Source organism: Prosopis cineraria, unplaced genomic scaffold (genome assembly GCF_029017545.1).
Source record: "Prosopis cineraria cultivar Desert tree isolate PC_DT_omini unplaced genomic scaffold, ASM2901754v1 PC7, whole genome shotgun sequence".
Taxonomy (NCBI): Eukaryota; Viridiplantae; Streptophyta; class Magnoliopsida; order Fabales; family Fabaceae; genus Prosopis; species Prosopis cineraria.
This window is the reverse complement of record NW_026555338.1, coordinates 39312611-39335320: the sequence shown is the minus strand read 5'-3', so window position 1 is coordinate 39335320 and position 22710 is coordinate 39312611. Positions and strand designations below refer to the sequence as shown.

At 35.4% G+C, this 22710-nt stretch overlaps 2 protein-coding genes across 10 annotated transcripts; one reads left to right on the top strand and one right to left on the bottom strand.

Moving 5' to 3' along the window:
• The first annotated feature begins 923 nt into the window (after positions 1 to 923).
• Positions 924 to 9525, top strand: LOC129315757 (type I inositol polyphosphate 5-phosphatase 12). Of its 7 annotated transcripts, XM_054959767.1 has the most exons (11): positions 926 to 1924; positions 2057 to 2309; positions 2548 to 3364; positions 3742 to 3866; positions 3982 to 4066; positions 4688 to 4853; positions 4956 to 4996; positions 7040 to 7307; positions 7802 to 7925; positions 8011 to 8371; positions 8927 to 9525. In XM_054959767.1, the coding sequence occupies exons 1-11, from the start codon at positions 1141 to 1143 to the stop codon at positions 9185 to 9187; spliced, it is 3285 nt and encodes a 1094-aa protein (XP_054815742.1). In that variant the 5' UTR covers positions 926 to 1140; the 3' UTR covers positions 9188 to 9525. The 7 variants fall into 7 exon arrangements, 5 of the variants coding, with proteins under 5 accessions (XP_054815746.1, XP_054815744.1, XP_054815742.1 ...); XM_054959766.1 differs by having other exon boundaries at positions 4688 to 4996; XR_008594580.1 differs by lacking the exon at positions 8927 to 9525 and having other exon boundaries at positions 924 to 1924; positions 4688 to 4996; positions 7393 to 7925; positions 8011 to 8035.
• A 1544-nt stretch (positions 9526 to 11069) lies between these two features.
• On the bottom strand, positions 11070 to 20784 carry LOC129314866 (ankyrin repeat-containing protein At5g02620-like). Of its 3 annotated transcripts, XM_054958352.1 has the most exons (4): positions 20706 to 20784; positions 19779 to 20280; positions 18417 to 18826; positions 11070 to 12296 (listed from the first exon to the last, which is right to left on the bottom strand). In XM_054958352.1, exons 2-4 carry the CDS (start codon positions 20230 to 20232, stop codon positions 11448 to 11450), a joined length of 1713 nt encoding a protein of 570 aa, XP_054814327.1. In that variant the 5' UTR covers positions 20233 to 20280; positions 20706 to 20784; the 3' UTR covers positions 11070 to 11447. The 3 variants fall into 3 exon arrangements, with proteins under 3 accessions (XP_054814327.1, XP_054814326.1, XP_054814328.1); XM_054958351.1 differs by having other exon boundaries at positions 19779 to 20772; XM_054958353.1 differs by having other exon boundaries at positions 18417 to 18775; positions 19779 to 20772.
• Positions 20785 to 22710: the final 1926 nt, after the last annotated feature.

The following is a 22710-nucleotide window of genomic DNA, read 5'->3' as shown; positions in this document are numbered from 1 at the left end:
TCCTTTTATATTATAGTAGGCTTGTGTTAGAGGGTCGCTTCTTTTTTGCCTTAATAGTCATAGAAATTTGATGTTGATTAATAATATACATTAGCCTTTTCTACTATGATGGCATATGTGATTGGTTGACTATTCTCTACCAAGTAGGAAGATATCTAAGTATTGTAGTTTGATCGTTTGATATCACATTTATAATAGTAGAAACTAATTGTGAAGACTAGATTGAGCCATGGCAGTTGCAATTATGAGCAAGTGAAAAACTTGCTTTTGTAAATGTTATGGTTAGTGAAAGTACATTGTTTCAATTTGTATGAGGGCGACTTATGCACTTGTAAGAATCCGCATTTCAATAAAATTTGGAAAGCTTCATCTTCAACTTGTTGATTGCAATATTAGTTGTTTATATGTTTTGACAAACTTTTGTATCTTCCACTTTTTCTTTTCTTTTGGGAGTGCGTTTACTCAAATTGCCCTTTAATTTCATGTTTTGTAATTAGCTATCTCTTACCACCCTGACAATTGCATCTTCTATAAGACCTGGCTCTTTCTTTTTCATTTTCCAATTATAAGTAACAAGATTTCCTTTTCATCAAAAAAAAAATTAGATAAGGAAATGTAGAGGATGCAACATTCACAAAAGGTGACTGGAGCATGCAAACACACATCAATAACTTATGTACGTGTTGCTTGATAAAGATGATATGACTTGTGAATAGAACTTGTGAGAATTAAAATATTAAAACTATAACACGAAGGTTGAACGACATAATATTAATTCTTATTATATAGTTTATTTAAAAATGTTACGTAGTTTTATTTTAGTTGAAAATTTATTGATTTAGGTATCATGGTGAAAAATTAATAATGAAATATGAAATTATATTACAATCTATAGTTGGGGGATGAAGGGAAGAGAAAATGATTCTTGTCCGTGAGCTTTAGAATGCCTCGCCTTACTCACCGTTCATGAATTTTACGTGCTCCCCTCCCTCTCGGGACAACCTTTAGACTCTTTCTTCTTGTCCTCATCTTCTCTCTGAGCAGGAATTCATATACTCATAATTTCTCTCTTTAGTGTGGTTGCATTACGTATCCTTCATTTTGTAAATCCAAACAATTTTCGGCAATCATCCTAGAATCATGGATGATCGAGTTGAAGATGATGGTAAGGAAGCCTTGGGCGGGTTGAACTCTCTTCCTCCTCACCGCAAAGCACATTCCTATAGTCAACAGCATAGAGTTATCTCTACCCATAAACGCCATCAACAAGTCCGCAAGCATAGTCTTGATGATGATCGTTTATCCCATAACATCGAATCTTTTTACGATTCCGGAGATGACGACTTTTTCCCCAATTCCTCCACTAACCCGGGTGGCATTGATGAGTACCTTGACCAAAGACCTGGCATGGACATTGGTAGTGGTCCTGGTGATTTAACACCATGCCATCCGTTGCCAGAATTTATAGGGAATGGTGGTGAAAATGGGATCTTCAAGGCTCCAATACGAGCGGCTGTTCATCCTGGTCGTCCACCATGTCTTGAGTTAAGGCCTCATCCATTGAGGGAGACTCAAGTAGGAAAATTTCTCCGTAACATCGCTTGTACCGAAGAGCAGTTGTGGGCTGGTCAAGAAAGCGGGGTTAGGGTGTGGCAGTTTCAAAATGCTTTTGCTCCTGGTTGCGGACTTGGCGGGAAGGTAAGAAGGGGTGATGAGGATGCTGCACCATTTCATGAATCAGCAGATACCCCTCCCACAATATGTTTGACGGTTGACAATGGAAATAAATTGATTTGGAGTGGTCATAAGGACGGAAAGATTAGGTCTTGGAAAATGGATCAACCTTTCGTCTCCCCCTTTAAGGAAGGCCTTTCTTGGCAAGCACATAGGGGTCCTGTTCTTGCCATGGTTATAAGTTCGTTTGGTAAGGACTTCTTGTTTTTTTCCCCCGTCGATATTTAGTGCATTTGCCCTTTTGCTTTTAGCACAAACGTGAACAGCACTCTTAATATACAGCTGTAGTGTTGATTTAGTGGTTCATGTTACTTTAATCCAGGTGACATATGGTCAGGTTCTGAAGGAGGTGTTATTAAGGTCTGGCCTTGGGAATCAATTGAAAAATCTCTGTCCCTGTCTCCTGAAGAAAGGCGTATGGCAGCCCTACTTGTGGAAAGGTCATGCATCGACCTCAAAAGTCAAGTCACTATTAATGGGGTCTGCAATATATCTTCTCAAGAGGTGAAGTACTTGTTGTCTGATAATGTTAGAGCTAGAGTCTGGTGTGTTGGGCCATTATCCTTCTCATTGTGGTACGCTTCTTATTCTGACATTGTACTATTGAGGTTGATACGCGTATTTGGTTTTTAAATTTTGATTTAATATGCATTATATTTTCACAAAAACACATTTTATAAGGAATTGGCAAAGAAATTGTTTTGGTAACATTTATTTCCAGCTGTCAATTGCCTGCAACAAGGGTGCATTTCCAAGGGTTTTATTCTACTTGTAAAAATATTTGAGGTACTAAATAAAAGTTTCCCTTTATAGGGATGCTCGTACAAAGGACCTTCTGAAAGTATTTAACATTGATGGTCAGTTGGAAAATCGAGTTGACACATCATCCATGCAGCAAGATCAAGTTATAGAAGATGAAATGAAGGTTAAGTTTGTTTCTACCTCAAAAAAGGAGAAATCACAAGGGACTAGCTTTTTACAAAGATCACGTAATGCTATAATGGGGGCTGCTGATGCAGTCCGTCGGGTTGCAACCAAGGGAGCAGGAGCATTTGTTGAAGATACTAAAAGAACCGAAGCTATTGTCCAAACAAATGATGGAATGATTTGGAGTGGATGTACAAATGGCTTGCTTGTACAATGGGATTGGAATGGGACCCGTGTGCAAGATTTTAATCTTCATCCCTGTCCAGTTCAGTGCTTCTGCACTTTCAGAACACGATTATATGTAGGCTATGTAAGTGGTATTCTGCAAGTTTTGGACCTTGAAGGCAATCTAATTGCAGAATGGATTGCTCATAATAGTCCTCTGATTAGATTGGCGATTGGCAATGGTTATGTTTTTAGTTTGGCTACTCACGGTGGCATACGTGCATGGAATGTTGCATCACCAAGTCCTGTTGACAACATAGTGAAGTCTGAATTAGCTGGGAAACAACTTGTATACACTAGACGGCATAATGTCAGAATTTTGATTGGCACATGGAATGTTGGTCAAGGAAAACCATCACAGGATTCACTTATGTCATGGTTGGGTTCTGCTGTGTCTGATGTAGGCATTGTAGTGGTTGGTTTGCAAGAAGTGGATATGGGTGCAGGTTTTCTAGCAATGTCTGCAGCAAAAGAAACTGTATGACCTTTAATAATATTTTTAATGATGTCTTTAACCTCAAGAAATATGTAACTTGGAAATTCTTTGCTAACTTTCTATTTATAGCGGAGCTACACTATGAACTGTCTTACAAATTGATACTAATTTTCTAAGTGTAAACATGACGTATGCTTGTATACATTATGAAAAATAAGCCAACATATTTGTTAATTGAATTTTAGAAGAATGAACTTGATATGTCATAATGTTGGTTTTCTTGACATCCATATTAAAAGATGCATTTTATACTACTGTATGACTGCAGGGACTCATTTTATTTGTTTATTAATATTGCCATATATTTTCTCTCTTTAAAGTGTTTATTTTATGCATGTGTTGACCAATCCCAATTGTAGGTAGGGCTTGAAGGAAGTGCAGTGGGGCAATTGTGGCTGGATGCAATTGGAAAGACATTAGAAGAAGGAAAAACCTTTGAACGTATGGGTTCTAGACAGCTTGCTGGCCTGCTTATATCTCTTTGGTGAGTGATTCTCATGAAAGTATCTTGCTGGTTCATCAAATAGTAATAAACCTATTGTTTCTATTACTTTTTCAATGTTACTTCAATTATTATAGTACGAGTTGAAATTCCTTAGGGTGAGAAAGAATCTTAGGACACATGTTGGGGACATTGATGTTGCAGCAGTTCCTTGTGGCTTTGGACGTGCCATCGGTAACAAGGTTTGTCTTAATGTCTTTGTCTACATTAAAAATTGTTCATTGTGTGCAAATTAAAGGATAAGTTTCCTTGTATTTTGCAACTATAGGGAAATACCATTGTCTGAAGACTCTATGATTTCAACCTCTTAGATTGAATCTTGAACGGTTGAATATTTTTTTTTATGCATGAAACACTTTCTTAATCTATATGTAATCATGCCTTCATTGTCACATATATTTTCAATGATTGAAAAAAGTAGAAAGAAAATAGTATCTATACTGAAAAATAAATAGAGAGCAGAGATTCCTTTCCATGTATCATGTTATTTGATGTTTTTCATCTCATTTGTAAACAAACTACTGTGGCTGCATACATGCACTATGTAGGACATAATGCTTTTGCTTAGTTAATCACTTTAGTCAGTAGTCCCTATGTGGTGTCTTAGCATTATTTACTGATAATAGTAAATTGTATAATAGTCAATAAGTAAATAATTTGTTTCTGTTTTCCTCCATTAATTTGAGACAAAATTTTACCTGTTTTATTAAAAGATAGATTGCCTTGATAAATTTTTTACTTTGAGCTTTAGAATATCTCTTTTGCTGGAATCAACATTGATGAGGCTGAAGTTGTTCAAGCAGGGAGGTGTGGGTTTGAGAATTAGAGTCTATGATAGGACAATGTGCTTTGTGAATTGTCACTTGGCCGCACATCTGGAAGCAGTTAATCGTCGCAATGCTGATTTCGATCACATTTTCCGAAATATGGTCTTCAGTCGTTCATCCAACCTACTTAACACTGCAGCTGGTATGGTGTCATACCTGTTTTTGTGTTGCTCTCTAGCCTTCTCATCGTATTTATTTTGGCTGCTTTACTCTTCTGGCTTGCCCTTGGTCCTCTCTGCTCCAGCTGGTGTTTCAACTGCTGTTCACATGCTTCGTGGTACAAACGTGAGCATTTTTCTTTCAACCTTAAATTATTAATTTTTCTGTCAATCAATATTCTCATCATTATAAGGAATATGGGAGGAAAGTTAGAAAGAGATCTAGAGGGAATGTGAGAAACATAGTCAATAAGTTTTGATTTACATGTCATCTTATTTAAAGAAGATGCACAAGAGAAAGAAATCATGGCTAGTAATTACATAATCTAATCATCCTAATCAATCACAATCATCTTAATCATTCATAATCATCCTAATTATTTACAGTCAAGGATAAATCAAATTGTAGTCAAAACCCATCTTCAAGTTGGAGCATATAAGTCATATGCGCCAAGATTGTTGCAAATGTAAGAAACATGGGTCCTCTTCATGCTTTTATAAGAACATTAGCTAATTAATCAATAAAATTAACAAGGATAGTGGTAATGGTTCTGGATATGATCTCTTTTATAAATGACAATCAACTTCAAATTTCAGCATAAAGCAGCTTTATTAACAATCAACAACAGTTCGATCATGATCTCCAGATTGAAGTTCTTAAAGTAATTGCTTAATCCACTTAAGTTCACATGCCGCCAATGCTACAGCACAATATTCAACTTGAGTGCTAGATCTTGTCATCACATATTGTTTCTTGCTTTTCCAAGAGATAAGATTTCATCCAAGAAATATGCAAACCAGTAGCGGATTGACAACTAGTAGGCTTTCTTGCCCAGTTTGCATCAGAATATCTAACCACTTGCAAGTGTTTCTGATCCTTATGCTTGCCAAGTGCTCCTAGATTCAAGAATATGTATCACTGCTTACCAATGACTAGAGTATGGTGATTGTAGGAATCGACTCCCCACAGTCTTAGTAAAAGATATCTAGGCAAGTGGTTGTATGGTTTAACTTTGTCAGCTAGTCGTTGATATCAAAAAGAATCCCTTAAAGGCGCCCTATGCTGGTAGAAGTATATGTTAGGATCCATTAAACTGCCAATTGATCAACAATGTTCTAACATGTTGGTTTTTTTCAAGAATGTATAGTGCATACTTCTTCTCTAAGATCACGACTCTAGCACTAGATTGAGTTGCCTTACTCTAGTACTTCAATTTTTACTTCAATTGTCTAAACCCATAGTCTAAAAATGATCAAGCAAGTGTTGTTCAAGTTCACAAATTCCTTCTTGATCATTGCATATGATGATATCCTAATTGACAATTAGATATTTATATAGATATTATGCTTCCAGTGCACCTAGAATAAGTCGTGGTTAGTTTCACTTTTAAGTAATATAAATTATTGCATAATGCTGGTAAAACACCCAAACCAAGCCCATGGTGATTGCTTTAGTTCATAAATACAATGACATAACTTCATAACTAAGAAAAACTCCCTTGAAGAAATAAATCTAGGAGGCTGCTCCTTGTTAGCTTGTTCTTCAAGATTATCATGAGGAAAGGCATTTTTATATCAAGTTGGTAAACATTGTTATGTTTAATAGCTAGGACCACAGATCTAAGCTTCAGTTTGCTTATTGTAATTCCTCACATTGTTCTCCTGTCCCACGCCATTGATCTGCCAAACGCAATTGTTCATGTAGATCACCGTCAGCCCCTCCATTACCCAATCCTTTTCTTTGTCATGACCATCAGCCATTCCAAATCCCGTCCATTCATCCATACCAACACATGCACGCATAAATACACACACATACCCCAGATCACGCGCATATGCCACCCTGGCGGTCAGCGGGAGAGACATGTGAGGACAACTCTCATAGAAAGAAGAGGGCACCCACTGGGGGAGAGCTCTGAAAAGCAGTTGCCTTCGCGATAGAGAAACCCTCTTGAGAGAGAAAAGGGGACGATGAGTCACTCTAACTTAGTTCTTGTGCTACAGCGGGACATTACTAGTATTTAGTTGTTGTTCTCCCTTGTTATTAAAAAAATCAAATCAAATCAAATCATCCTAGTCGATCATAATCGTCTTAATTATTTACAACCAATGATAAATCAAATCAAAATCAACACATCATAACAATTGTAAGGCTTTCAATATGTTGTAGGTTGTATGTGTCAACTCTGAAGAAGCAAAGCCTGAATTAGCCGAAGCGGACATGGTGGTATTTTTTGGTGATTTCAACTACCGCCTTTTTGGTATATCTTATGACGAGGCAAGGGACTTCGTTTCCCAAAGATGCTTTGACTGGCTTAGAGAAAAGGATCAGCTCAGGGCAGAGATGAAAGCTGGAAAAGTTTTTCAAGGAATGCGAGAGGCAATCATCAAATTTCCACCCACTTACAAATTTGAGAGGCATAAAACAGGTTTAGCAGGTAAATACTGATAAGTACTACTTTTGGCACCTTTTATTATATAAAATTGTTACTTGCTTCTAATTGCTTAATGTGTGCATAACAGTTTCAGTGTAGTGTATTGTCAACTTTTTATTATTAACCATGATTGATGGAAACCGATGATGTGGCTTACTGGAAATATAATGCCCATGTCAATTACTTTCATGGCGAACACAAGATGACAGGTGAACTTCATTGAAATTACTGCGTAATATGTAATTCATGATGCTAATCTGAAACTATCAAAAAACGGGACCAAATTGAAACAAAAATCAAAGTACGTCGGAACAAGTATATATATCATCATCATATATTGTATATTTGTATAGACAGGATCTCAGGATGTCTGTAATGACAGAAAAGATCATCCAATCCAATCAAATTATCTGTATTATTAATATGTCGAGGTGCATTAGGGATTTCTTTAGTTATCGTTAGAAATTGACAAACGCATAACTTCTGCATAATCTCAGGCTATGATTCTGGAGAGAAAAAGCGTATACCTGCTTGGTGTGATAGAATAATATATCGTGATAATCGCTCAGCTTCAGTGTCTGAGTGCAATTTAGACTGCCCTGTGGTGTCATCAATTTTACAGTATGTTATACGTCTATTGTTGCTTTGTGCTGTCTTTTCTTTTCAGTGCTTGGTTACAATTTGTCACCATTCTAGCTATTTACAGGTATGATGCATGCATGGATGTGACTGATAGTGATCACAAACCAGTTCGGTGTAAATTTAATGTCAAAATTGCTCATGTTGATAGATCAATAAGAAGAAAGGAGTATGGGGAAATTTTGACTTCCAATGAAAAAATTAAATGTATGCTTGAAGAGTATTTTTATGTTCCAGAAGTCTCTATCATCCCGAATTGTATAGTTCTTCAAAATAAGGACATATCATTGTTGCGCATAACCAACAGAAGTATGAAGGATAAAGCGATCTATAAGATCAGTGGTGAAGGCCAATCTAACATTAAGAATGACGGAGAAGCACTTGATTTTAGCCCAAGAGGTGCCGTCGGTTTTCCTAGATGGCTTGAGGTACTTGTGCCTCTTTTTTATTATTTATCATTATTTGGATTGTAAGATCCTACTGCATATGCAAAAGTTATGGCCTCGTTATATTTTTCTCAACCGAGGGCTGCAATTTTCAAAACAAATCATGCTAAGATCAAAACTGTTTAATTCATTAAATTATTGATCTTGTTTCGCCGTCCATTAAATTATTAACATGAATCTTTAAATTTTATCCTCAAGAATAGTAAAATCAGTCAGCTCCTTTAGATTAAATATTGACATTTTGATTTGCCAGTTAAGCTTTTTAAGACAATAAGATTCCTATAAGAAACGGTTGTTTGTAATTCTGGGGAAAAATTGTATTAATTAGAATAGGTTTACATCAACACTCTAGTCGTGCATTGATGTTGAGAATGTGACCAATTTATGATGCACCTCGGCATTTTTTTTCAAGTTGGTCGAACTATAGTTGATCAGCTGTATTAAAACACTTAACTAGAACCAAAATACTTGATTGTAGCCGATATACCAACTGACAACCATGTCGTTCTTTTGTTTATTTAATTGTCTTTAAATTAGGTTATACCAGCTGCTGGCATAATTAAACCTGAGCAATACGTAGAGGTCTCAATACGTCATGAGGAATTTCATACCTCAGAAGAAATTGATGGCATACCGCAGAACTGGTGGTCTGAAGACACACGAGATAAGGAAGTAATTTTGGTTGTTCATGTTCAAGGCAGTTTCTCAGCCCAAACTTGTAGTCAGAAAATATCTGTGCGCCATTCCTTCTCAGCTAAGTCAGTTCGAGTTGACTCAAAATCCGACAGTGAAGGTTGAAACCAAGAAGACTGAACAATCAAACGGTCTTTAACAATTTAGCAATTTCCTGTAATTGATTATTTATGAAGTTCCAAAACTTTCGGAATGGAAAGGAGTGGAATTTCAAATATAGAGAATCACAAGAGGCATCCTCGTCGGAGTGATTATCAGCTAACTATTTAAATCATCTCAGGACGAGTTAGATTTTTATATTCTAGCTTTATATGGTAACTAGCATTTACTTCTCGTGCAATGCACGAGAGTATTTTCTTACATATAATATCTTTAAAGTATTATATTTAATTCTTTTTAGAGTTGTTTTACATTGTACAATAAGAAAACACGAACTTCATGAATTTCATTTAATGTAATTATAGGGCATTTTTCAAGTTTGTGGCTTGGTGGAACTAGTATTAAGGATATATTGATGATGTTGAAACTTGGTAATCCTCAGAAATATGATTTATTAGAGCCTTGAAATAACTCATAAATTTAGACTTGTGAGTTATATTTTGTAAGATTTTATAGCAACCATGTAAGAGCATGTAAGCTAAATCCTCCTAAGAAAGGAACTATGTTGTTGTTAAACATTGAAATCATTCCTTGTAATTTCCAATGAATCCTAATCAAAGATTGCAATTTTGAGGAATGCAACTTATGACCATCTAATACCTTACCAAACAAAAACGTCTCCTATTAAAAAATAAATCATTGTAGCCATAAGAGGATGACCAATACCGAGTTGATTGAGACATTCAGAGCCACAATATATACATGTGTGCGCGCGCGCGCCCAAAATAAATTGGAAGGAGATGCAAGAAAAGTAATCCAGTGACGCAACCTAAAGAAGAATGATTAGAAGAACCTAGTACTTGTACTTGCCTCAGCAACAAAGCTCTAGGGTCAGTGATTTTCACCCACATCGTGTTGATGGTTCTTCACGGTGTGCTAGTATGTGACATCAATTATCACTGGAGAAGGATGTTTTCACCTCTCAAATTCGATTTGAATCTCTGCTTCTGTTGGATGATTACCAAGAATGAAAGAGAAATTAAAGCCCCTCTTTTACTTTGCAGTAGATGGAGATGATGATGAAGAGCGAGTTACACTGCGGTGGTGCTGATGATGATGGAGATACGGTGCTGAGATTACAATTCTAAGCAATGTGTTGGGATCTGGAAAAAGAGAGACAAAAGCTTTCCAAGGTACTTCCCTATGAGATCTAGATTGATTACTAGTGAGAATGCTACCGAGGTTGAAGGAGGAAGACAATGACGAGATACAATGTGACAGTGACTAGGATTTTGGGACAGACACTACTCTCTGGTTGTGTACAGATCTCTCCTTCCACCAAGAAATCCTTGTGCATATATGATTTACTCAATAACCAAAACAACCAAATATAGAGTATGATAAAACCTTCTAGTTTCTCCCTTCATTTTTATAAAACCCTACTAGTTATTTTCACAAGATTAAAGAAATTGGTTCAAAGTAAAATGGGAAAAAAAATTACAACTTTCCCAAACCACCTTGTGATTGGCATAGTTCATTGCAAAGTGAAAAAAAGTGAGATGAAAAAACTAATATATAAACTAAGTAAAAAAGGCAAGGACATTTTCTAAAAACGAATTACAAATGTTTCATTAAATTTTATAGTTAGAATCATTACAGAGATTGAGTACCACATCCACCAACCCAACAGCAACGAAATGAAGTCACATTAGTTTATTTGACCATATAAGTCGTCCCCATCCTTTCAAGTTCTAACCAAAATTCTTAAACAGAATAAATTTAACGCAGTTATATATTCAAATGCTTACATAAATAACATAGCCAATATTACTTCTTTTTTATTTTTTTGGCCAGACATAGCCAAAAATACTTAGTGCCCAGATGCAAATTCTATATAATCTAGGATTCAATTATTTACCAATAGAACCGAAAAAATTTATCCGCTCTTTCTTTCCTGGCCTAACAGGTCGACCATAAAAGTCGTGGCCAAAAAAAAAAAAACAAACAAAATATATATCAATGTCAGTGTAATAGAACACTATACAAATTATCAGTTACTTGGGTTCAGGCAGAGACGTGTACACCCGGATAAAAACCCGGGATACTATAGTATTTCGCAGCACGCTAGCTACCAAAGGGGTTCTCCCGTAGGCTATATAAAAGCCTGTATCTCGTCTTCTCACAACCAGATACTGCTCAATGCCGTAGGAACTCACTAAAGCTGGAAAAAAATGGCCGTTTCAGTAAGATAACTGCTTTCCTTGTCCTAAAGTGCATACATCCTCTTGTATTCACTGTTTAAAATTTCTTGATCTGATGCATGAGACATGGATAAAGAACGAGAGCGACTCTCAGCCCTTAATTTCGTCGCCTCCATCCTATGCAAAATGACACAAAAGCACATGGAGCCAATTGTAGATAGCATTATTAGGCTCCCGATGACCGTAGCATATATAGCAAGCCATCTGGAGTGTAAGCCCACCACCACATATGTGAGAGAAATGAAGGCAATTGAAATGAAAAGACACGCCATCCACATAAGCTTGTTAATTACAAAAACAAGCTGCTTCTTTGCCTTCTGCTCGATCACAACAACAGATGTTTGAACAACCACAACAGCCAGAGAAATGAATAATGCCAAGCTATCGAACACGAAAAATATCAGAAAAGCTGCATCATTTGCTATATTTGCCTGTCCAAGTGAAAAGTCCCCTACTTTCTTTTCATCATATTGGCCAGGGATAGTGAAGATGGCTGCAAATGCAACTGTAGCAATAAGAACAGCGACAACAGTTGCAGAATTTATGGCATTGTTCAAGCCACTAATATGGAGCTTTTTCAACTTCTTCGCAATTTTCTGGACCCTCGTACCAGTTTGACGAGTTTGCTGGAGTTGGGATTGCACATCATGCTTTATGTCACTAACCGTCTGCTTAAGTTGATTTGATGCATTTCGAGGATTCTTTTGGTCGGCAGAATTAGCAGCTCCAGCATCCCTTAAAATGGAGACAAGTTCTGGAGTTCCAAATTGTTCTGCAATGTCAAGAGGGGTCTCCCCAGCCTTGTTGACGGAGTTCACATTGATACCTTCCATAGATAATAAACAGAAAACATTCTGCAGTGACCAGCACCACTTCAGAATAGATATTAAAAGCCAGATTCTTTCCAAATTCTTTTTTGTCAACTTCGTCTCACTACTGAAAAAAATTATCAAATCAAGCCACACCAGCTTTAAATTCTTTCTACTTAATAGCAAAAATTAATTTCTGTAATCTTTCCTTTTTCTCAGTTTAAATCCATTATGCATGCAATAACAAAATTATATCTTCCTCAGCCAATTTTGCTTTTGCCAGATCAGGAAGGCAAATTTAGGAAATACAATAATCTCTAACACCATACAACTGGCCAGTGGTTCAGAATAGATATCTACATGCTCTCCAATGCTATAACTAACTGATACTCTGAAAAAGCTGGTGGATTTGCTAAAACTTCTAAGAGGGAGTCTAATAGAGTACCGATTATGGTGGGATAATGTATAATTTGAGAAGTTAGAGATACATTAGGGATAAATATTATTTTATTTTATTTTAGATATTTTCTATTTAATAATATTGTTTAGATTTTATTTAGATATTTAGTTATCTAGATTTTATTTAGATATCTAGATATTTAGTTATTTAGATTTTATTCAAATATTTAGTTCTTTAGATTTTACTCTATTTTATCTAGATATAGATTTTAGGAGATTTCGTTCAATTTTTATTTAATTATCTAGTTATCTAGATTTTATTCATTATGTTAGATTGTATTTAGCATTATAAATACACTTAGCAATTCAGAAGCAAGCATATCATAAATAAAATAGACCTTTGGCCCTTTAGAGATTTCCCTAAGCGTGGCTATTAAGAGAAGTATAAAACGATATTCATGTTCTATATCATCTTGATAGATTTATTCCTTTTATTTTTTTTCTATTAGTTCTATGTTCTCTTATTAATATTATGATTAGATTCTAATTTTATATGTTAATAGATATTTATCTTCCTTATTTCTCTCTACTCATCTTGGATCCTACCATTTGGTATCAAAGCCATTCGACCCCTAATGGATTCCTACCACCTCTACACTACTTCTACAACCTCACCCTCACCACCCATCTCAACATGCACTTCCTGATCTAACCATTTTTCCTCATTTTATGAAAGGCACCTATTCCTTTACATCATAGCTCGTCTTGATGTCTTTCATTCTACCATTAAGGCACCACCAATTGTGCCAACTACCAAACAAATCAAAGCCAGCCAAGTTCATTAGGCATTAAGGGAGATATGAAAATTCAAAAACACAGAACTTCTCAACCTAGGAGTGTGTACAAGCACTTGAGTTTAACCTTAAATAGTGAATCTAAGGTCCAACACTCTAGTGGTCCCAAAGGAGTGTAACAACCTAGTCAAAATGAAACACTCTTGACTGGAAATGCGTTTGTTCGTGAGGGTAAGGATATGCGTCCTTCTCTCCTTCATCTCTCAGAGATCCCAACAAACTCCAAGCCTTCTGTTTCAAAGCTTGAACATGACAAGGAATTCATATCTCCTCTGAAAGACAACACTAAAGCCTAGATAGTGCTAGAAAGTGCAACACCTTCCTTTGCTGCAGGTTTAGGAAAAGCTACTCCAGTAATGATGAAGCTTCAGGAGGCCTTCTTTGCGCCCAAGGTTCTGAACTTGGTGGCTAGTGGGTCTAACTGCAACTTTATCCTTGAAGTTTCCATGCAACCTTTTGTTCAACCTTTTGGAACCCACATTGGAGATGCTGTTATTATCTATTACTCACATCTCAACCTCTAGAGACATAAGAAAGCCATTGCCTATGTCTCTCCCCTTAAAGGCAAGGCGAATTTTCAAGGAGGGAGTATTGATAGAGTACTGATCTTGGTGGGATAATGGAAAATTTGAGAAGTTAGAGATATATTAGGAATAAATATTATTTTATTTTATCTTAGATATTTTCTATTTAATAATATTTTTTATATTTTATTTAGATATCTAGATATTTATCCAGATACCTAATTATTTAGATTTTATTCAAATACTTAGTATCTAATTATTTAGATTTTATTCAAATACTTAGTTCTATAGATTTTTCTCTTTATTTTATCTAGATATAGATTCTAGGAGATTTTGTTCATTTTTTATTTAATTATCTAGTTATCTAAATTTTATTCATTATTTTAGATTATATTTAGCATTGTAAATATGCTTAACAACTCAAAAGCAAGCATATCATGAATAAAACAAACTTTTGAGACTTTTGGCCCTTTGAAAATTCTCCTAAACGTGGCTATTAAAAGAAGTATAGAACGAGATTTTTGTTCCATATCATCTTGATAGATTTATTCCTTCTATAGTCTTCTATCGGTTCTATATTCTCTTATTAATATTATGAAGTTAGATTCTAATTTTATCTATTAATAGAGATTTATCTTCCTTATTTCTCTCTACCCATTTTGATCCTGCCAGAGTCAAGGAAGACAATAGAAGAGAGAGGAGGGGGAAAAAACTTGTGGTTTTGAGGCTTACCCCACGGGTCCTAGTTGAAAGGAAAAGTAAAGACCAGACTAATTATGTTTTGGGGCCTGACTAGGGATATAGGCTGTGATGGAAGTGGTGCGTTACTTTTTGGGATTTTAGAGGCCTTTCTGCTGTATGGAGGGCTCATATGATGTATTTTGGAAACTGAGTGCAGTGAGGAGAGCTTGGCATCTCAAATGCCTGTAGGGGAATAGGGTTTAGGCCAGAATCAGTGAAGTTCATTGTAAGTTTGTAACACTGATTTAGTATTTTGAAGTATTAATATCAAAACCTAAGGATTTCCCTTATTTATAGCTTCTGCTGTCCTTTATTTCTGCATTAGGCTTTTATTATTAAGCAGGGTTGTATATATTCTTTCTCCACTAATCAGAACAATATATCAAGGAAGATGCTAAAAATGGAAAATATCTACGGGCTTGCCTGTTTTGATGCATTAGTGTGGTATAAAATCATTTGCCGTTGTCTAATCTTCCTAAAGTAATGGAACAGGTTGGATTAACAAGAGGAAATGTTAATTGAAGATATAGATAAAGGATAACTACAATCCCAAATAATTATAAACTCTGGCCCTTGATTAAGATAAACAGATAGAACCCTCGATTCTAATAAGCTAAAAACAAGCAAAAACCATAAAACACACTTCAAATAGGACTGAAAATACTATTGCTGAGTAATAAAGTTGATTGAAAGGGAAATAATGATTCAAGCTAACCCCATCTCCTTCATACACCCACACACTAAACTGAACATAGTTACAGGGTGGTAAGGATCAGTACAAAATACACATCACAAAGCAACAACCTAGAACATAAGCCACTTTACTCACAAACATTAAAATAAATATAGAGAAAATGATGAAGAAAGATGGTCTTCCTCAACCCCAACACACTGGACTTTTGACAAGACAGTACTTTCCAAACACACTTCACTCGCCAGAAGATTGAACTCCCTCCCTCAGCCGAATTGGAGAACTTTAAACCCAAAAAGTTACAATAGCACTGCCCCTACCCTTAGCTACACCTACTCCCAACTCCTATGTCACTTTTTAGTATAATCTTTGACCCAATGGTTGTGCCCTTATCTAGCATTTTCTTCACAATTTGCTCTTCCTTAGCAATCCAGCAGCTCTATCATAGACTCAATTTGTTAGGAGTTCAGAATAGATAGGTTTACAAGCATTCCCCTCAAGCTGAAGATCCTATGAGCTTCAACTTGTCACAATAAAATACAATTTGAAAAAGAAATCATGTCTAAACTAGGATACCTAGATATTGCGCCAATCTTAAAATGAAAATGTATCTAGACTGGGATGCCTAGATACAGACAAGGTCCCTGATAGATAAACAAAGGCAACTCCTAGAATTTCTTCACCTAGTTCTCATAGTGGCCTCCTTGATATTCTAATTGCTCCCCTTAGCAATATTAACTAATCACAATGACCTAGCTCTTGGAGGTAGAGCCGGGAATATGCACCAAGCCTTTTTCCCACATTTTAAAAAGGATTGGGCTTGAAAAATCAAAGAATAAATGAAGAAAAGGGCCTTCCGACTCAGGCTTAACAGCCCTGGAAAAGGCCGTTAACCCCCCCCTTTATGCTTTTTTTTTTTTTTCCTTTTAAGCCAAATGCTAACCTAAGGTTTCACACTCACAACCACCACTAGACACTAACGAGCGATATCTCATCTCCATCTATCAAATCTCAATCACTCCCCCTCGTCTTCATTCCTCAAAACTCAATCTCAGCCTCAAACCTACTCTTGCTCTCTACATCTTCATCTCTCACTCTGCTGCTCATTCTCTCGCTCTCTGCACCTTCATCCCTCACTCTCTAGCTCCTTGCCACTCACTCTCTTGGATTTTGCAAAAACAAAAAAAAAAAAAACACATTCAGGCTTTAGGGCTTGACCATAGGCTCTAATGGGCTAAGCCACCAGCCCGACCCATTTCCCACCACTACTTAGAAGTCTTTGATCTACTTCTCCTAAGTTGTCCTCTTCAGTGGCTAGTTGGGTTGCCCAACAGGACACCCAGTAACTTACGACTTGAGCAATAGAGCCTTCAATTTAATTTGTCTTTTTACAATTTTCAATTGTTGACAGCAACCAGAAATCTTAAACTTTAAACAAGTTACCAAATACTTCAACAAACAATTTACGAAGTTTTGTCAAAGAATGAACAGTAAGATCAACCAATAATTAGTTCAGCTGCCACTTACTTTCCAACAAGCTCAAGGAAAAAACAAATCAATAAAATTTCATCTAAACTTAAATAAAACCACATATTGCAGCACCCTGAACCTGAATCAGGTAAACCAGGAATTCCATTGGAAAAGTGGGCAAAATTCGAGCCAAGAAAAGCACAAGATATTTAAGGCTACTTTTTTCTCAAAAAAGTCTGTGACTATATGTGAAGTTCAAGACAAGAACATCTATATGGTGAATAAGCAGCAAGCCCAGGGCCATGAGGAGTCCAAATAGATTGCTCCCTAGGGCTCCAATCTATACAAGTCCCCTAGTAGTTATATGTATGATCAGTACACAAATCCCACAGTGTGTATAGGTATTATAAGAATTTAATATATGGTAGGCCTCAAACAAAATGTGTTGGATTAGGCCCAATGTAAGTTGTAGCAAGTGATGAAATCACACATTCAGCTGAAGATTGTTTTTGTATTGAATATTTTATATACATATTATATCAATCTATTCCTTCTATTGAGAAGCAATCTGAACAATTTTGAGAATATGAAACTATTTTTGGTTTTTCATTTGAGTCAAAAAAAAAAATTAAAAACTTTAGATGAAGATGAATTGAAAAAAAAAAATTGTATTAATCTTGAAAAGTTAAAGTTCAGTGAACATTCCAATATTGATGGACTTGATTTATCTTCTGAATTAAGGGTATTGAGAGAAGTTCTAATAGAAGAAATGAACATTCCTATAGAAGAGTTAAACTATATCAAAAGATTAAATTATCTTTTCAAATACATGCATTGCTTGTAGGATATTGTTGACAATACCTGTCATAGTTGCTATTGCTGAAAAAAAAATTCAAAATTAAAATTGATTAAATCATATTCAATATCAAGTGACTTTGCAACTCAAAAATCTAGAACAACAATATAAATATTGATAAGTAATATCAACCTAGGCCTCTTAAATGACTTCACCTAAGGGTCAAAAATCCCTGGACATGGCCATGATGAGCTGGCTTGCCATGTAGAACTTTGAAAACAAGTTGTGGCAGCCACTTCTTTTATTATAAAAATCCACTGATAAAGCTTAACTAAAGATGATGATAAAGGATAACTAAGACTTCTAGACAACAATAAACGGTAAGACTCTAGATAATGATAAACTAGACTTGGATAAACTCCTAAACCATTGGGAATTCACTTAGATAGGTTTCTCAACAGCATGCCAATTTACCCTACTATTATTATTCACAACCTTAAATTATGCATGAGTGTGCGCTTCAGCATTTTATTTCTGCAAGCCAACTTCAGACCCCCAGGAACAGCATGCATCAGAGATAGATGCACAAACAATCATGTATCTAACAAAAAGACAGAACTCGATATAATTAAAGTAAGCAAGGCCATTAACCTATAGAATGAATATTATGAAAGAGAAATGAGGAAGAACCTGCAAACGCCCTTTCTTTGTGGCAACATGCAATGCTGTATTTCCTTTATTATCCTCCAGACCCAAAATAGATGGGTCAGGTTTTACCAATTCTAGCAGAATTTCTTCATTTTGCCCCTTAACAGCCATGTGCAAAGCAGTTTGACCTTTCTTATCTGTCCTAAATCCAGTGCTCGGATCCTTGTTCAGTAAGGCTTTCACAATTTCCAAATGCCCCATTCTAGCTGCAGAGTGAAGAACAGTCTTTCCATTATTCCTGGCTATTTTTGCAAGGTTTGAGTCTGATTCCAAAAGGAGGTTAACCACTTCAATATGACCCTGGGTTGCAGCTGTGTGTAAAGCAGTTGAATTGGACAAATCTGTGGTCATGGCCAAGTTAGGAAAGGAGCGTAGCAGTTCTCTCAATACCTCTGCAAGATTATTTTTCTTGATAAGAGCTATAGTTAGGGAAATGTAGTAACAGACATGCTAGGGCAACAATTTGTGAAAAATATCTTAAGCACTCGCGCCGAATAAGAAAACAACACAATGATCTGAAAGACCAAAGCACTAAAATTATTCACAACAAATTTCTGATTTAAAAAATAACAAATAGCTCGGATTTTTTCGGGTACAAAGAGAATACAAAGGAGAGGGATTTAGAGGGGGGAAATCATAGAGATCCACATCACAATTGAGTAAATGACTAATAAGAAGCCACAATCATAAAATTTTCTCTCATCCATTTTATCATTTTTGTCCATTCCAAATATGTACAAATAGAGACAGGGTGTGAGGGGGAAGGGGGGAACAGAAAGAAAAATATAATAGTCCCTGGATTGCTAGGATCAAGGAGCAATATGTGGCCAAGTGGATTTCCAGTTTTGGTTTTCATCTTCAACTGAGAAGCAATAGTTTTTCACGCACATGCATGAGAGCGAAAGAAAGAGAGCGTGTCTGAAATATTTAGAATATTTAAGATTGAGGAACAATGCAACACAACCTCGAAAACAATTAAGCGCAAAACAGTATTTTAAAAATTTGAGAAACTCTTTGACTTCATATTTAATAAGATAAATAACAAGTGGAGCTATTGGTCATTACATACGATAGACAAATTTAGCTACGGTTTTTGGCAGAGCAAGAGAATGGGTTAATAAGTGACCTTAGAAAATAATGAGACGTGACCTTTTTTCCAATCACTAAGGTGCAAGAGTAAGCACAAAGAAACTAGGATAACGCAGGATTAGTAACAATATTTCCAGAATAGGACTAAGTTCTCTCATTGACCTAGTAAAACCATTGACAAGAGAGCACATCTTGTGCATTAAAAAATTTATACGACGATAAGCCAAAACGTGATGCCAAATGTCATCACCTTACCTAGATGACCATGCTTTGCAGCGACATGGAATGGATCATAGCCATTTCTAGCCGCAATAGACGCAACTTGCAGGTCCAAGTGCTTCAACATGTCGCTCACAACTAAATCATACCCATTCTCTGAAGCGACATAAAGAGGTGTCTCCCCCTCCAGATTCTGCTTTGACAACAAATCCTTTGACTCGTTACCGTCACAATTTTGAATTATCTCCTTGACTCTATTTGTGTTGCCAGCCCGAGCTGCTAAATGAAGTGGGGAGTCACCTCGTTTCCCGGGTGATTCCTTGCTCCTTTTCCTCTCGCTTCCAATGAAGCTGAGCTGCTTCTCCATCACTATGCGAAAACTTTTCTGTTTTTCCATAAATCCGCGAAAGCTCCTCTGTTTTTCCATTGCCCCGCGAAAACTTCGTTGCTTTTCCACTGTACAAGCTCGAAAGCTGCTCTGTTTCTCCATAATCACTCCAAAAAACGGCCAATGGCACTAATGAAAGTGTTCATCTATCTATGGGACAACAGAAAACATGATAACACCATCGATTAACATCGACAAATTAAACTTACGTAAATCTTGAATAAAATTTTCATAAATAAATCGACTCCTATTTAATGGATCAAATTATCATAGAGTTGAGGAAAATAATAAAGAAATCAACTAGAAACTAAATCATCTTCGTCCGTGATGGTCATGAGAGAAAACCCAGAGGCTGAAAACTGAAAATAACTTGATTCTGGGAGCTCTGCAAACTTGAATGAATAACCAGATCCAAACCCGACGGACCACGATGGGGAAAAAAAAAACAACCGATCTCGACAATTACAAGTAACAGGTATTTGATGGCTCATAAGCGCAAGAACAATGATCATTTGAGACCCATGAACTGATCGTGGAACGAATAGAGAAGAAAGCTAATCCATAGGAAAAGATACCCTGCAAGCCACGAAGTACTTGAGACAGCTGACGAGTTTACTGATTCTGTCGTCACTCACTCGCCAGTCACTCACCCCTCGTGGTTGCAATGGTATGGCTATTTTATAATTACATTTTTATAATTAAAAAATAAATTGAGAATGTTATTTTAATTGATAGGGAAAATATGGTCAGAAAAGCAATTTAATATCAAATAAGGATCACAAAAAATTTTAAAATATTATTATAAGATTAAAAAATTAATTTAAAAATAATTTTATATGAAAAAAGATTATAATATCTCTACTTTTCTTTTAAAAAAAAACTAACTAATAGTTTTATGTTAAATACAAATGTGTATTTTTAAATTAACGAATGGTTACTTATTAAAACATTATTTACACTTATCCTTTTCAATAATTAAATTTTTTTAAATTCTTAAATTATTAATTATGAATGGTTTTTCATTAAATACAAGTGGATACTTGGCAATTAGTGAAGGGCTATTTGTTGAAATATGATTTACAATTGTCCATTCTCACAAACAAATTCTTTTATATTATTGAATTTGTCAATTAGTAAATGAAGTCTTGTCAAATGCAAATAAGTACTTGTTAATTCACAAATGACTATTTGTCAATTAAAAAAAGGCAAGGTATTATAGTCTTTTTCTATCTAAAATTATTTTCAAATCAATCTACTAATTTTGCAGTAATATTAAAAAATATTTTAATCCTTAATTGACATTAAATATCCTTAATAGTCCTTGAATGATATTTTCTCTTAATGATAGGTCACATATTTGCAAAATGATAAAACTTATCCTGCAAGACGTGCTTGATTCCTATTTTAAAAAATTATTTTTATTTTTAAAAATTAAAATAAAAATTCTTTGTAATCAATTTAAATTTAAATGTTTTCAAACTTGTTTTATTTTCTTAAAAAAATAAAGGGAAAACAGCACTCTTAGTCCCTACACTTTACTTAGGTTTTGGTATAAAGTCTATAGGTAAATACCCTTAATAAACCATAACTAACTCTAAAAGTTAAGGTAATCATGTGAAAAACCTACAGGACTATCAAGTTTGTAGAATTGCAAGAGTAGGATCTCAAGTTTTTAAAATTCAAAATGCTAATACACTTTTATCATTCACAAGTCAAAGTATAAAATGTTCACTGAAATATAGGATATTTATTTATAATAGGGCATTTGCATTTAAAGTGTAAAAACTACTTTTCACCACAACACAATATGATGCACCGTGGCTCATCTGCCTCTATGCCATGCCCTGCAGCATAATGCACTAATTTGACAACATCAGGACTATTACATGACAACTCTTGAGATGAACTTTCAACGGACCTAATTTCTTCATTCGATATCCGATTGAGATGATTTAGGTGTTTACAGAGAGTTCTCTCCTAACTCTAGCTAATGGCACTAATTTCACAAAAAATTATTTTTCATTCAAAAGTGATACATCCATTTCAAAACTCACTCATTTTCAATCTTATCACACAACTTGGGTGCCCAAATCACAATTCAAATGCCATGGGCCCACACTAACCTTTAAATCACACTCAATGGAATGTAATGAACTTGTGCAACACACCACAACCAATCAATCACACAAATTTTACTTTTTCAACTCTCAACTCCTTAATCACAAAAACATAAAGGGGAGCCAAATATTCATAAATTAACTTATAAATCGTCAAAATCACTCATTTAAGCAACTCCTTACTTACATTAATATGTTGGTCCTATTTAAACTTTATAATCACATAACATATAGCCCACAACACAAAATATACATTTCAATCAATTCAAATAGTGCAAGTAATCAAAATCATGTAATCCTAGTTGGCAACTTATCCATAAAATACATATAATCAACATACGATGAGACCTACTATTAGGATTTACACAGAATACAATGCCTCAGGTCATTTTTCCTTTTTCTATTCCGATGAACTAGCCCCTGTAATATTGAAAACTGAAGGGTAAGTATAATCACTCAGTAA

What these genes read in the sequence shown, in the direction of transcription:
- LOC129315757 (XM_054959766.1), top strand. Translation starts at nt 1,141, where the DNA reads ATGGATGATCGAGTTGAAGATGATGGTAAGGAAGCCTTGGGCGGGTTG. An exon ending in GGCCTGCTTATATCTCTTTG is followed by an intron (nt 3,867 to 3,981) that starts GTGAGTGATTCT and finishes GAAATTCCTTAG; the next exon opens with GGTGAGAAAGAATCTTAGGA. An exon ending in GTTTTCCTAGATGGCTTGAG is followed by an intron (nt 8,372 to 8,926) that starts GTACTTGTGCCT and finishes TCTTTAAATTAG; the next exon opens with GTTATACCAGCTGCTGGCAT.
- LOC129314866 (XM_054958352.1), bottom strand. Translation starts at nt 20,232, where the DNA reads ATGGAGAAACAGAGCAGCTTTCGAGCTTGTACAGTGGAAAAGCAACGA. An exon ending in TGCAAAGCATGGTCATCTAG is followed by an intron (nt 18,827 to 19,778) that starts GTAAGGTGATGA and finishes ATAATCTTGCAG; the next exon opens with AGGTATTGAGAGAACTGCTA. An exon ending in CAAAGAAAGGGCGTTTGCAG is followed by an intron (nt 12,297 to 18,416) that starts GTTCTTCCTCAT and finishes TGGTCACTGCAG; the next exon opens with AATGTTTTCTGTTTATTATC.